Genomic DNA, 13,931 nt, shown 5'->3' with positions numbered 1-13,931 from the left:
TCTTCATGATGCTCTCTGCGTTTTTAACGGACCTCTGAGACTATCACAGTGCAGGTGCATTTATACGGAGACTTGATTACACACAGGTGGATTGTATTTATCATCATTAGTCATTTAGGTCAACATTGGATCTTTCAGAGATCCTCACTGAACTTCTCGAGAGAGTTTGCTGCACTGAAAGTAAAGGGGCTGAATAATTTTGCACGCCCAATTTTTCAGTTTTTGATTTGTTAAAAAAGTTTGAAATATCCAATAAATGTTGTTCCACTTCATGATTATGTCCCACTTGTTGTTGATTCTTCACAAAAAAATACAGTTGTATATCTTTATGTTTGAAGCCTGAAATGTGGCAAAAGGTCGCAAAATTCAAGGGGGCCGAATACTTTCGCAAGGCACTGTACATTGGTCTCCTAAGTAATTGCTGATTAAACTGTTGACTGAATACTGTTGAAATTAAGTGTTTGCCTTAACTTGAATCCAGTATTTATATTATTTCTAAACTCCTATTTCTCCTCTTCATGCTTTTCTTTCCTGTAGACCAAGCCAAGCTGTTTGTGAATGTCTTCACAGAGATAGACAGAATGCCACAGCTCCTTGCCTACTACTACAAGTGTCATAAGGTATGTATTGCATTTATCACTGATTCATTTAATCAGTCCCTCCAAGACTTCTCAATGTTGTTGTTGTGATATCTGCGGCCAAAAATGCTTACTTTTACGGCGGCTTGACAGATTTTTGTTTTGATCATGTTCATTTCATATAAATCAATGAATAAGTCGTATGTGCTCAGTTCTAGTATTTTAAACTGAATAGTCTCTGCCTGCAGCATGGTCTATTTTCTTGCGTGAACACATGATAGACAGTTCTGGAGCCGCTGAGCCGGAGGAGCGTATCCATCAATCCATCCTTCGCTGCGGCCAGCAGTACAAACAAAACCAATAATTATTCTCCAGTCAGTAAAACGGGTCATTCAAAAATAATGAATAAATCGCAAGCTGCACATCACTGTCAGAAATGTCTCTTGTTTTGGCTTCAGTCATGGTGATCTGCCGCTGCTGTGGTGGCCGTTCGGACGTAGTTTTCACTTTGCATGACTTTCTCTTGTGTTCCAACACAACGTTGCGTGGAGTGCAAAACAATTTGCCCCCACTTTAGCTGTGACTTTTGTTGATAAATTAAATGGAATCCTGTTCATTGTTCTGCCTGTCAGTCATAATCTGTCAGTTATCAGCTATCAGATTCACACACTGGCAGGGAAAAAAGTGTGAGGAGGGGTTTTGATTGGGCTGTTTTCTGCGCTAACAGTGGTCGAAATTGCCATCTCTTTTGATTGGCCCTTTTTATGCAGTAAAAGTGCGTGATTGGTCAAAACTACGAGCTCTTTCATATTTTGCATGGTTTGGTTGGTTTTTGCATGAATTATACGATTGCGTAATCCTGGAGGGACTGTAATTGCTAGGGTCTTACAGGGTTTATCTGTAGGAGTGTGTGTTTGTTTCCAGGGTCAGCTGGTGAGTGTGTGGCAGGATCTGTCTCAGAGTGAGCGGAGTCTGAACCAGCAGCTGGCTGAACTCTACGACACCCTGCTCTCCACCTGGCACTCACAGCTACAGTGGAGCAGCCAGGTATACTCACACACACATGCTCACACATACCGTAACGCGCACAACTAGGCATCTTTCACACACACGCTGGCTCATACCGTAACGTGCACAACTAGGCCTCTTTCACACACTTCATCTCACTGTAAAACACAGCTAAGTATCCTCGCCCTAAGTACAGCAACATACACCCTAGGTATCCTCACACACTCATACCATAAATTACACACTATTTTCATAGCATAATTTCCGCTGGTAGGCTGTACAATAACACACATTTGCCTTTTGCTTTAAAGAACATGTCTGCAGAGCTTCAAGGATACACTATCTTCCATGTATATTTTGCATTCTACAGCCTAACCCCATGTCCCTGACCATCATCTGCCCTCTCCCCCACCAGGTATTTCAGAACCCGTACGAGGTGGTGACGGTGCTGCTGATCCAGACCCTGGGGGCCCTGGTGCCCTCCATCCCTGTGTGTCTGAGCACGGCCATGGAGCTCACCCCGCAGGAGCAGAGGATGGACACCTTGCTGGAGCTCCACCACACCGCTGCCACCTTCGGCAGGAGCCTGGAGCAGGCTATGCTGCCACACCTGGGTCTGTTCACCTGCTACCACTCCTGTGTAGTCAATGCTGAGGTGTGAAATAGTGCTGGATTTAGCTAGTCAGCTTATTTTCATCCTTAATCAGTTGTCAACAGTGAGAGTGATGATATAGATGTTAATATTTTATTGATATAAGACCTGGGTTAAATACATGTCAAATACCTGAAAGTATTTAAGGTGCCCTTGATTTGGCTTGACATTTGCACTTTTGGGACTATTTCATAGGTAAGATAATTATAGTAGGGAAACTAAAGTAAATGCAGCTCAAGTATTTGCAAGATCTGCTCATTACATGTGTATAATGACTAATGAATTGTAGTGATGTATAAGGATAAATCCTGACTTTAGCTCCATCCACGAAATTCTAACTTTTCCTTAGGATTGATGTTAAAGGAGCGATTTGGGGGGGTAAAGTTCAGTGCTCACTGTTCAGACCTCAAGGTACTGTAGACTTACGTTGTGGTTGTACCTCTCAGGTGAGAACAACTTGCTGAAGGTGAATGAGCTGGTCAGTTCCCTGTATGACCCCTACAAACCCTACCAGCTGCAGTATGGAGACCTGGAGAAGTCCCACCTCCTCATCCAGATCAGCGCCATGCCCCTGGTGAGAGACACACGTACAGTCAGGTCCAAAATGATTGGCACCCTTGATAAAGATGAGCAAAAAAGACCTATAAAATAAATAATACAATTAATGAGATTTATTTTATGCTTAAAACAATTTGAACATTTTGTATTTTATACTGATACAATTGAAAAAATATATTTTGTTTAACAAGTAATATTTTTTTCCCCTCAAAGATGGGGATCAAATTATTGGCCCCCTTGTTTTCAATACCTCACCTTGGCCCTGAGCCTTTTTGTAAAATGTTTTATGAGATTGGAGAACACATTGGGAGGGAACCTTGACCATTTCCCCCATACAGAATCTATCCAGATCCTTGATATCCTTCGTCTGCGCTTATGGACTGCCCTCTTCAATTCAAACCACAGGTTTTTTTTAATAGGGTTCAAGTCCGGAGATTGAGATGGCCATTGCGAACTGTTTATTTTGTGGTTAATTAAACATTTCTTCGTGTATTTTGTGCTTGAGGTTATTATCTTGCGGCCAAGTTTCAGCCTCCTGGCAGAGGCAACCAGGTTTTTATCTAAAATGTCCTGGTACTGGGTCAAGTTCATGATGCCGTTGACCTTAATAAGGGCCCCAGGTCCAGTGGATGCATAATAGCCCCGCAACATCAAAGATCCACTACCGTATTTTAGGCATCGCACTTGCAAAAAAATAAACAGTGGACAGTGAAACGCACACTCGGCCCTCTGATTGGACGAGCAAGCTGCCAATCAGCACAGGTCGGGTGAGCTAGCGAACAGGGAGAGCTGATTTCCAGAAACATGCTTGTGACTCAAAAAAATGGTGACTTGGTCCCACCTAGGTTTTATGCAGTATTTATCAAGGGTGCCAATAAGTTGGGACCTTACTGTACATAGGAACATAGGGTTGGGCGGTACACTGTATCTACCGTATGCCGTGGTGTTTTGAAATACCCAGAAACGTATTTTCTTAACTTTTTATTTATTTTTATTTTACCTTTATTTAACCAGGCAAGTCAGTTAAGAACAAATTCTTATTTTCAATGACGGCCTGGGAACAGTGGGTTAACTGCCTGTTCAGGGGCAGAACGACAGATTTGTACCTTGTCAGCTCGGGGGTTTGAACTCGCAACCTTCCGGTTACTAGTCCAACACTCTAACCACTAGGCTACCCTGCCGCCCCCAACTGTTTTTTTTATTACATTAAATGTTTTATTTAGACTAAGTAAATACCTGCAGTCAACTTGTGCATTAGGTTACAAGATAAAGAAGATTGTGTTCTTCATTTCACCTGTAACATAATTTTGCTGGTAATTTCCCAAAACAAATGTGTTTTTTACAGCTAGTGCACAACGAGAGTTACTGTGCAGCATGGTGGAGGTGATCAAGTTTACACACTACTAAATGTTTCCCAGCTAGATACAGTATCTTATATTAATAAGTTAGATGTGCTTAATACTCTCCAGTTGTGTATTCTTTGCTAACTTGCTAGTTATCTCAGCAGAGAATCCCCTCCTGGATCAAGAGCCCTGGTGTTTAATAGGTTTTTAGACTTTTGAGGTATTACTTTATGAGCTGGGTTGTCTGTCCTTGCAACGAATTAGTTCACTTTCGCTCGTTAGCATTTAGCTAGCAACCGCAATGGGAATTTCAAATCAAATATTATTTGTCACAACCGGTATAGACCTTACCGTGAAATGCTTACTTTCAAGCCCTTAACCAACAACGCAGTTTTTTTAAGAAAATAGAGTGAAGAAAATATTTACAAAATAAACAAAAGTAATTATTATTATATATATATATATATATATGGGGGTAGAAGCTGTTAAGGAGCCTTTTGGTCCTCGACTTGGTGCTCCAGTACAGCTTACCGTGCAGCAGAGACAACAGTGTATGAGTTGGGGCCTTCCTCTGACACCACCTAGTGTATAGAGGTCCTGGATGGCAGGAGGCTCAGTCCAGTGATGGACCATTCCCTCTGTAGCGCCTTACTGTCGGATGCAGAGCAGTTGCCATACCAGGCGGTGATGCATGTACTTGTTAGTATTTTGTTTGCATTCTGATAATGTTCATTAGGATTTTTTTGTGTATAGTGCTGGTAATACCATATACGCCGGTATGGCACAAGGGTGGTATGAAAATCTGGATACCGCCCAAACCTATACACACAAACACACACACACACACCCCAACCCTGATACAAAGGTAATTTCATATTTTAGTGTCATACCTGGGTAGGCAGGTGGAAAGGACCATGTGACCGTTTGACTGTGTACCTCTTTCCTTCTCTCTTCATTACACTTTCTCTCCTCCCTCTCCTTATCACCCTCCCTCTATCAGGAGCATGGGGAAGTGATAGACTGTGTGGAGGAGCTGAGTCACTCAGTGGGGAAGCTGTTTGGCCTGGCCAGTGTTGCTGTGGACCGCTGTGTCAAACTGACCGACGGCCTGGCCGTGTGTGGCCTCCTCAAAGCCCTCTTCACCAAGTAATTACACAGCTACAAAGTACAAACACTTACAGTCCGAGTTATTGACACCTTGATAAAGATGAGTAATAATGACTGTATAACCAACATAATTTAATTACTGAGCTTTTGTTGTATGCTTTAACAAATTCAGAAATGATTTCATACTAATACAATTGCTCAGTGAAATATATTTTGTTTTACCCTTTACACTCATGCACATGAGTTGAAAATGGCAGATTTGGGCACTGATAAATGTCTAAATTATAAAGCAGTGGCTGTACAGTTGCATGCTACACATGACGACAGACATGCTCTGCACAGCACAGCGCTGTATGAATTGCCTTGTCAAAGCCTAACACTGTAAGATTGTATTTTATAACTTAGCTAGTTATGTTGGCAGTATAATAAGCTTTCAAATCATGCCCACCTGACCCAGATTGTGATTTATAATGGACCGTTTCTGGATTGCGTAAAGAACAACAGTAAGTGTGTGATGGCAGGGATGCAGGGTTGTGTTAAAACAAAATACCTACAAGTGTGCTTGCTATAGTTCCTCAATGGCACAGGTAGGAGAGCTAAAAAAAAAAAAGCACCTCTCCTTGATCAAATCTGTAATACCCAACATGTTTCAAGCAGACCACCTTAGTCCCTGTGCCCAAGAATGCAAAGGTAACCTGCCTAGAATTATTACCGCCCCGTAGCACTCACGTCGGTAGCCATGAAGTTCTTTGGAAGGCAGGCCATGGCTCACATCAACACCATTATCTCGGAAACCCTAGACCCACTCCAAGTTGCATAACGCCCCAATAGATCCACAGATGACGCAATCACACTCCACACTGCCCTTTCCCACCTGGACAAAAGGAACACCTATGTGAGAATGCTGGTTATTGACTACAGCTCAGTGTTCAACACCATAGTCCTCACAAAGCTCATCACTAAGCTAAGGACCCAGGGACTAAACAACTTCCCCTGCAACTGGATCCTGGACTTCCTGATGGGCTGCCCCCAGGTGGTAAGGGTAGGCAACAACACATCTGCCACGCTGATCCTCAACACCGGGGCCCCTCGGGTGTGTGCTTTGTCCCTTCCTGTACTCCCTGTTCACCCACGACTGCGTGGCCAAGCACGACTCCAACACATCATTGTTTGCTGATGACACAGCAGTGGTAGGCCTGAAAACTGACAATGATAAGACAGCCTACAGGGAGGAGGTCAGAGACCTGGCAGTGTGGTGTCAGGACAACATCCTCTCTCTCAACATGAGCAAGACAAAGGAGATGATTGTGGACTACAGGAAAAGGAGGACCGAACGGGCCCCCATTAACATCAACGGGGCTGTAGTGGAACAGGTCGAGAGATTCAAGTTCCTTGGTGTCCACATCACTAACAAACTAAACTATGAAAATGTCAGTGAAGATACTTGCCAGCTGGTCAGCGTATGCTCTGAGTACGTGTCCTGGTAATCTGTCTTGTCTGCAGCCTTTAGAATGTTAACCTGATTAAAGGTCTTACTTAGATTGGTAACGGAGAGAGTTATCATAGTCATCCATAATAGCTGGTGCTCTCACACATGCTTCAGTGTTACTTGCCTTGAAGCATGCATAGAAGTAATTTGGCTCGTGTGGTAGGCTCACATCACTGGGCAGCTTTCCGCCAGATGAAGGAACATTGCTGCAAGGGCTTTCTTCCATTCAACCACGAGCATTAGCGAGGTCGGGCACTGATGTTGGGCGATTAGGCCTGGCTCGCAGTTGGCGTTCGATGGGGTTGAGGTCAGGGCTCTGTGCAGGCCAGTCAAGTTCTTCCACACCGATCTCGACAAACCCTTTCTGAATGGACCTCGCTTTGTGCACAGGGGTATTGTCATGCTGAAACAGGAAATGGCATTCCCCAAACCGTTGCCACGAAGTTGGAAGCACATAATTGTCTAGTATGTCATTGTATGCTGTAGCATTAAGATTTCCCTTCCTTGGAACTAAGGGGCCTAGCTCTAACCATGAAAAACAACCCCAGACCATTATTCCTCTTCCACCAAACTTTGCAGTTGGCACTATGCATTTGGGCAAGTAGTGTTCTCTTGGCATTCGCCAAGCCCAGATTTGTCCGTTGGATTGTCAGAGTCCAATGGCGGTGAGCTTTACACCACTCCTAGCGCATGGTGGTCTTAGGCTTGGCCCTGGAAACCCATTTCATGAAGCTACCGACAAACAGTTATTGTGCGGACATTGCTTTCAGAGGCAGTTTGGAACTCGGCAGTGAGTGTTACAACTGAGGACAGACCATTTTTTTTATGAGTTACGCGCTTCAGCACTCGGCGTTCACGTTCTGTTAGCTTTTGTGGCTGAGCCGTTGTTGCCACTTCTCAATAACAACACTTACAGTTGAGCGTGGCAGCTCTAGCAGGGCAAACATTTGACAAACTGACTTGTTGGAAAGGTGGCATCCTATGGCGGTGCCACGTTGAAAGTCACGGAACTCTTCAGTAAGAATATTCTACTGAAATTGTTTGACTATGGAGATTGCATGGCCATGTAGTGTATGTTATCGGGTTAATCCCGGAACATGTTCCAGTATGTGCTAACGAAACAGTCCGGTAGTTTAGCATCCGCTTCATTAGACCACTTCCTTATTGAGCGTGTCGTGGACATTTTTACACACGGACACTCAAAGTCAATCTTAATGAATCATTGTTTATTGTCAGCGCGCTGGTGTTTTTATTAAAAATATATATTTTTATACAGATTCATTTAAATTGACTTACTGAAATCAGTTGATGTCACTCAATTGTTCATGGATGATGTGTCTCCTCCTGGGTAGCTCACTGTAAGGGTCTGGTCGGGGCAGGTCCTCGTCAAGGTTTTGGTCAGACAGGAATTTCCCTCACACTTCAGAAAATGCACCACCGGTTTTCCTCGCAGACCCCCACTGGAAAGCTCCCCCAGGCAGAATCAATCATGCTGTTCGTTGATGCCAAATTGTCGTGGAAATTCTTACACAGGGACACTCGGTCAATCTTAAATGAATCATTGTTTATTGTCAGCGAGCTGGAGAGGTTCCAACCAACTCAATGCACCATAGTACACATGTTAATCAGGAGCTCACCCTGGGCAGACCCAGCAGTTGTCTTATATACAACTATACACAGACAGGTTATATTTGCGAGATTTAGCATGATTCATTCATCATTACTGTTTTTGTTTCATTCATGTGACCGACCAATACTGTTTCATAACGTGACAGACCAACACCTCACAAGGCTTCTCTCTAAGCTGAGACCTTGCAACTGAGATATATTTAGTTTGTTCTCAAAGCAAGGTCTGGGCATACTGCCAAATTGCAGCTACTGATAAGAGGATTTGTTCAGTCAACCACTTGCATGAACACAGCAATTGTTTTATAGGACAGCACATGACTAGAACACAGAAATTAGTTTAAGAAAAGCACACATTTCCCTTACACTGGTACTTCCTGTTTTGAGTTGTTGCTTGTCAGCAGGAATCAGGAGGGTAGAGTTATGGTCAAAGGGAGGGTGAGGGAGCGTATTGTATGCATTTCTGTGTGTGGAGTAAAGGTGATCAGTTGTATTGGTATAAAATAATATAATTTTCCCCCAATTTTTTTTTGCATAGAATAACTAATTTATATTATTAGTTTTATTCAGTCATTATTGCTCGTCTTTATCAACGGTGTTAATATTTTCGGACCCCACTGTATATACTATACCGTAAATGTTAATATTCCTGTTAACTTTTGCCCATTGCCCTCACGTATGTGTCTTGGCCATATTTTCCACAGGTATGTGTCAGACTTCTCCACCACTCTGCAGTCAATCAGAAAGAAGTGCAGGTTGGAGGATACGCCCAGTGCTGCTGTGTTCCAAGAGGATTGGACCGCCTTCCAGAACTCTGTCAGGTGGGTTTTGTGCAAACCGAAACCAAGCTCTGCTGGCTCTGATATTTATAATTTCAGAACGGTTCCAACAACCATGGTTAATGCGTAACCAGGCCAGTGCAGTACAGCTCGGCTGGGCTTGGCTCAGTAGTATGAAAAGGATATAGTTGTGCATGAACTGTATTGAACTTTTTTTGATTCCTCCTGTTTCCTCTGCATTGCAGAATCATTGCCACCTGTGGGGAGTTGCTGAGACAATGTGGTGCCTATGAGCAGCAGCTGTCAAACAAGTAAGACCAACATAACAAGATCACAATAGCTGAATTCCAAGTCAACCCCCAGCCCCACTCCGTAGCTACCTGACTCCCTGACTGATATCCATCCTTATAGGTTTACTAAAGTGCATTATATAGTAGATGGGTCTCAACACACCTTACATTATGATCCTATAGGATCCTGGCCACGGCAGGGAAGTACCTGTCTGAGTCATACAGCCCTCTGAGCCTGGCGGGCATCCAGGAGGCCAGCTCCACGGAGAGGAAGACCAGTGGCAGGAACCCCTGGCAGGAGTACAACTACCTGCAGCGGGGCAACATGGCAGAATACAACAGCCTGATGGAGGTCCTCTACTCCCTCAAGGTATGGATGGTGATGCTGACGGAAAATGGAGATGACTTGGCACTGTTAACTTTAATTTGTGTCTGCGTTTAGTTTTTTAGAATGGGTACAATCAGGGAGAAAATATAGTATTGAGATTAATGACTTGTCATTTTGTCATTGTCATTTTTGCTTCATTAAAGCCTTGTAATGCAATTAAGTGTGAGTATATTTTTAGGGAGTTAGGTCTGTTGTGAGGTCTGGCATGTTCAAGTTGCCATTGCGTTGTAGGAGAAGGGGTCAGGTAACTCCAGTCTTCTGGCTGAGCCCCGAGTGGCTCTGACCCGTCTCAACCAGCAGGCCAATCAGCTGGCTTTCGACTCGGTCTTCCTGCAGATCAAACATCAACTCTGCCTGGTCTCCACAATGGAGGTGAGAGTGTGTGTGTGTGTGTGTTGTAGTGTGTGTTTATTAAAGAATGACCAGTGGAATTTCTTTAGGGCCGATGCCAATCTTTTGGGGTCAAGGAGGCCGATGGCTGATATTCAATATCATTACATTTGAAAAAATGTTGGACAAATTTCCATGAGATATATATTTTTTTATCAAACTATAAATGTGACTGTTTTTACCAATCTAACTACATAACAATATAATGGTAGTAATTGTATTTGAATGGTACATCTCTTTATCAACTAGGTAAATTAAGATTGCATAGGACTATTCACAATACAGGTGAATGCATATTCAATAGGAGTGTGTGCATGCATTGAGTTATTGAGCTTGTTTTGGCTGATCAGTGAAGTCTATGGTGCTACAGATGACAGACGATGTGTTTGCCTTCCACTTGGGGCTTATATTGGCCTACTGATCACTCCAGCATGTCACGCCTGTAGGGAAGGACATGATATATGCACTGCTGTTAGTTTGACGATATATAATAACATCTATCCAATGCAAATGGGCCCAACGTAACGGCATGATTTGTGATCACAGATGCTTATGAAACTAGTATTTATTTTCCGTGATCTGGAAAATATATTTTTTTCAGCTGTCTAAACAACTCCGCTGCCGGGACTACGTTTTAAACAACTCAATTGGCTAGTTCAACTATGTCAACAAATGGCGGGTTGTAACTTGTTTCTACTGCTACGATTGGATGGTGCGAGGCCTTAACTTCCTTTCACATCTCTCCATCGCTCAAATCACTTTGTCCTGTTTACTGCTACTATGAGAACTAGCTCAATGGCCATGACATTTGCTACCAAGCCATAAATGTGTTTTAACCTTTCTGATCTCCCCATCCCGGATCCGGGTTCGTGAATACAGACTCAAGCTCATTACCATAACGCAACGTTAACTATTCATGAAAATCGCAAATCAAATGAAATAAATATGCTAGCTCTCAAGCTTAGCCTTTTGTTAACAACACTGTCATCTCAGATTTTCAAAATATGCTTCTCAACCATTGCAAAACAATCATTTGTGTAACAGTATTGATGGCTAACGTAGCATTTAGCATTAGCATTCAGCTGGCAACATTTACACAAAAAAACAGAAAAGCATTCAAAAAAATCATTTACCTTTGAAGAACTTCAGATGTTTTCATTGAGGAGACTCTCAGATAGCAAATGTTCAGTTTTTCCTGAAAGATTATTTGTTTAGGACAAATCGCTCCGTTTTCTGCGTCACATTTAGCTATGAAAAAACCCCTGTATCCAGGATTGTGTAAATCTATCAGCAAGCTCATTAGCATAACACAACGTTAACTATTTATGAAAATCGCAAATGAAATGAAATAAATATGCCATCTCTCAAGCTTAGCCTTTTGTAAACAACACTGTCATCTCAGATTTTCAAAATATGCTTCTCAACCATAGGAATACAATCATTTGTGTAAAAGTAGCTAGCTAGAGTTAGCATTTCGCGTTAGCATTTAGCGTTAGCATTAGCGTTAGCATCCAGCACGCAACATTAACAAAAACATAAAAGCCTTCAAATAAAATCATTTACCTTTGAAGAACTTCTGATGTTTTCAATGAGGATACTCTCAGTTAGATAGCAGATGCTCAGTTTTTCCAAAAAGATTCCTTGTGTATTAGAAATAGCTCCGTTTTATACATCACATTTGGCTACCAAAAAAAATCCATAAATTCAGTCCTCAAAACGCAAACTTTTTTCCAAATTAACTCCATAATATCGACTGAAAACATGGCAGACGTTGTTTAGAATCAATCCTCAAGGTGTTTTTCACATATCTCTTCATTGATACATCGTTCTTGGAAACATGGTTTCTCTCCTGAATCCCAGGAGAAAATGCCTGCACCTGAAGATTACGCACAAATTTAGACAAAGGACACCGGGCGGACCTCTGGAAAATGTAGTCTCTTATGGCCAATCTTCCAATGATATGCCTACAAATACGTCACAATGCTGCTAAGACCTTGGGCGAACGACAGAAAGTGTAGGCTCATTCGTTGCGCAATCACAGCCATATAAGGAGAGAATGGAAAACAGAGCTTCAGAAATTCTGCTAATTCCTGGGTGATGCATCATCTTGGTTTCGCCTGTAGAATGAGTTCTGGGGCACTTACAGACAAAATCTTTGCAGATTCTGAAACTTCAGAGTGTTTTCTTTCCAAAACTGTCAAGAATATGCATAGTCGAGCATCTTTTCGTGACAAAATATCGCGCTTAAAACGGGAACGTTTTTTATCCAAAAATGAAATAGCGCCCCTAGAGCTCTAACTGGTTAATATCTAACAAGGAGAGAGAGGGATGGCAAAAAATATATGTTTACAACAGGAGAATAGCCTATCTGGCTGGCATGAAAATAAACCACGGGAAAAAGTGTTCTCCATTCACTATTCAAGTGCATAGATGACATGTATTTGTTTCCTGTTGCCTCTGTTTCGATACAGGTGCATGATAATGGTCCATTCTAAATCAAAACGAATTTCACACATATATTATTTAGTAGTATATGTAAAGTCTAATGGGTGACAATATTAGCCTATCACTTGTGAATGATGCATAATAAACAATGCCTTTTTTTTGCAACTTGTTCGAATCATAGTCGCACACCTGGTGTTGCCTAGCCCATAGGCCTATATGTTTTAATAAGGTTTGTATCACAACTAAAGTGGCCAAATAACTTCTTAAAATGAAGCACATTAATCCGCTTTACAAGGGGTGTAGAGCCGAACATGCTGACCACACTTCTCACGACGCGTGCGTTGCAAAGTAAATGTACACAGAGAGGACCTTGTGCATTTCAGGTAAAATAACAACCCAATGTTTGTATCCCAGGACAAATTAGCTCGCAACAGAAAGCTAGCTAGCTAAATTGCCATACATGTTTAATGCTTTTCGACCTGTGATATAGTTGGTTCAGAGTTCGTTTTGATATTTCAACCTGCGTGTCCTGATCACGTCTGGTATGGGTGGACAAAATCAACGTGCGCATGAGCGGTCTGGTCTGCATGTAACTGGCATATATAAGCAGCACGTGAAATTACCAGTTTGGGGAAGATAACTTTCACCATATAAATGCATGTTTTATAATAAAAGCATTACATGCATAACATAATTGCATTTGCGGTCACTTTTGATAATGGTGTTTTCCACTAATGGAACATTGGCGCTTATAACCTACTAACTACCATGTGTGCACTGATGCACTTTTAATGTGAAGAAATAGCCTAATCAACATTTTAAGATAAACATTCTGATCTGTTGTGTCAGCCACATTGCATAAAACGTTTTTTTTTTATGCTAGTGGTTGTATTAATTTGGGATCTATCGCATCCCTAAACTGTCTCAGACTGTTTGGATGGAATATTTAATTCTTGCACAGAATAGAATAGGTCGACTTTTGTACTATGGAGGATAGTGGATTGCCATAGGCCAGTGCTTTTGCTGTTCGTTAGGCCTACTCATCTTGTTGGCTGATGAAGTAAATGTGGGCAGTTCTTCCAATATTTATTATTTCACCTTTTATTTAACCAGGTAGGCCAGTTGAGAACAAGTTCTCATTTACAACTGCGACCTGGCCAAGATAAAGCAGTGCAACAAAAATCAACACAGAGTTACACATGGGATGAACAAAAGTACAGTCAATAACATAATAGAAAATCTATATACAGTGTGTGCAAATGGATTAAGGAGTTAAGG

General features: G+C 42.1%; 1 protein-coding gene and 1 long non-coding RNA gene across 16 annotated transcripts in view; one reads left to right on the top strand and one right to left on the bottom strand.

Annotated features, from left to right (window-relative positions):
• The window catches only part of LOC149973606 (uncharacterized), a 299,180-nt gene extending 287,071 nt beyond the window's left edge, over positions 1-12,109 (bottom strand). Inside the window, exons 1-2 of the long non-coding RNA XR_016489270.1 lie at positions 11,772-12,109; positions 11,342-11,403 (exon numbers count right to left, since the gene is read on the bottom strand). This is a non-coding gene — a long non-coding RNA (uncharacterized LOC149973606). The remainder of the gene's footprint in view (positions 1-11,341; positions 11,404-11,771) is intronic.
• Positions 1-13,931, top strand: part of LOC110498797 (conserved oligomeric Golgi complex subunit 7) — a 35,364-nt gene that overhangs the window by 12,456 nt on the left and 8,977 nt on the right. For all 15 annotated transcript variants that reach the window (XM_036955584.2, XM_036955588.2, XM_090212007.1 and 12 more), the window contains 9 exons: positions 538-620; positions 1,503-1,625; positions 2,002-2,200; positions 2,685-2,812; positions 5,140-5,285; positions 9,066-9,182; positions 9,386-9,451; positions 9,614-9,800; positions 10,050-10,190. In XM_036955584.2, coding sequence (XP_036811479.2) covers positions 538-620; positions 1,503-1,625; positions 2,002-2,200; positions 2,685-2,812; positions 5,140-5,285; positions 9,066-9,182; positions 9,386-9,451; positions 9,614-9,800; positions 10,050-10,190 — 1,190 coding nt within the window. The remainder of the gene's footprint in view (positions 1-537; positions 621-1,502; positions 1,626-2,001; positions 2,201-2,684; positions 2,813-5,139; positions 5,286-9,065; positions 9,183-9,385; positions 9,452-9,613; positions 9,801-10,049; positions 10,191-13,931) is intronic.

Source organism: Oncorhynchus mykiss, chromosome 20 (genome assembly GCF_057628025.1).
Source record: "Oncorhynchus mykiss isolate SJ-2025 chromosome 20, ASM5762802v1, whole genome shotgun sequence".
Classification (NCBI taxonomy): domain Eukaryota; kingdom Metazoa; phylum Chordata; class Actinopteri; order Salmoniformes; family Salmonidae; genus Oncorhynchus; species Oncorhynchus mykiss.
Note: the sequence above shows the minus strand (reverse complement) of the source record. Positions and strands in the feature narration are given on the sequence as shown.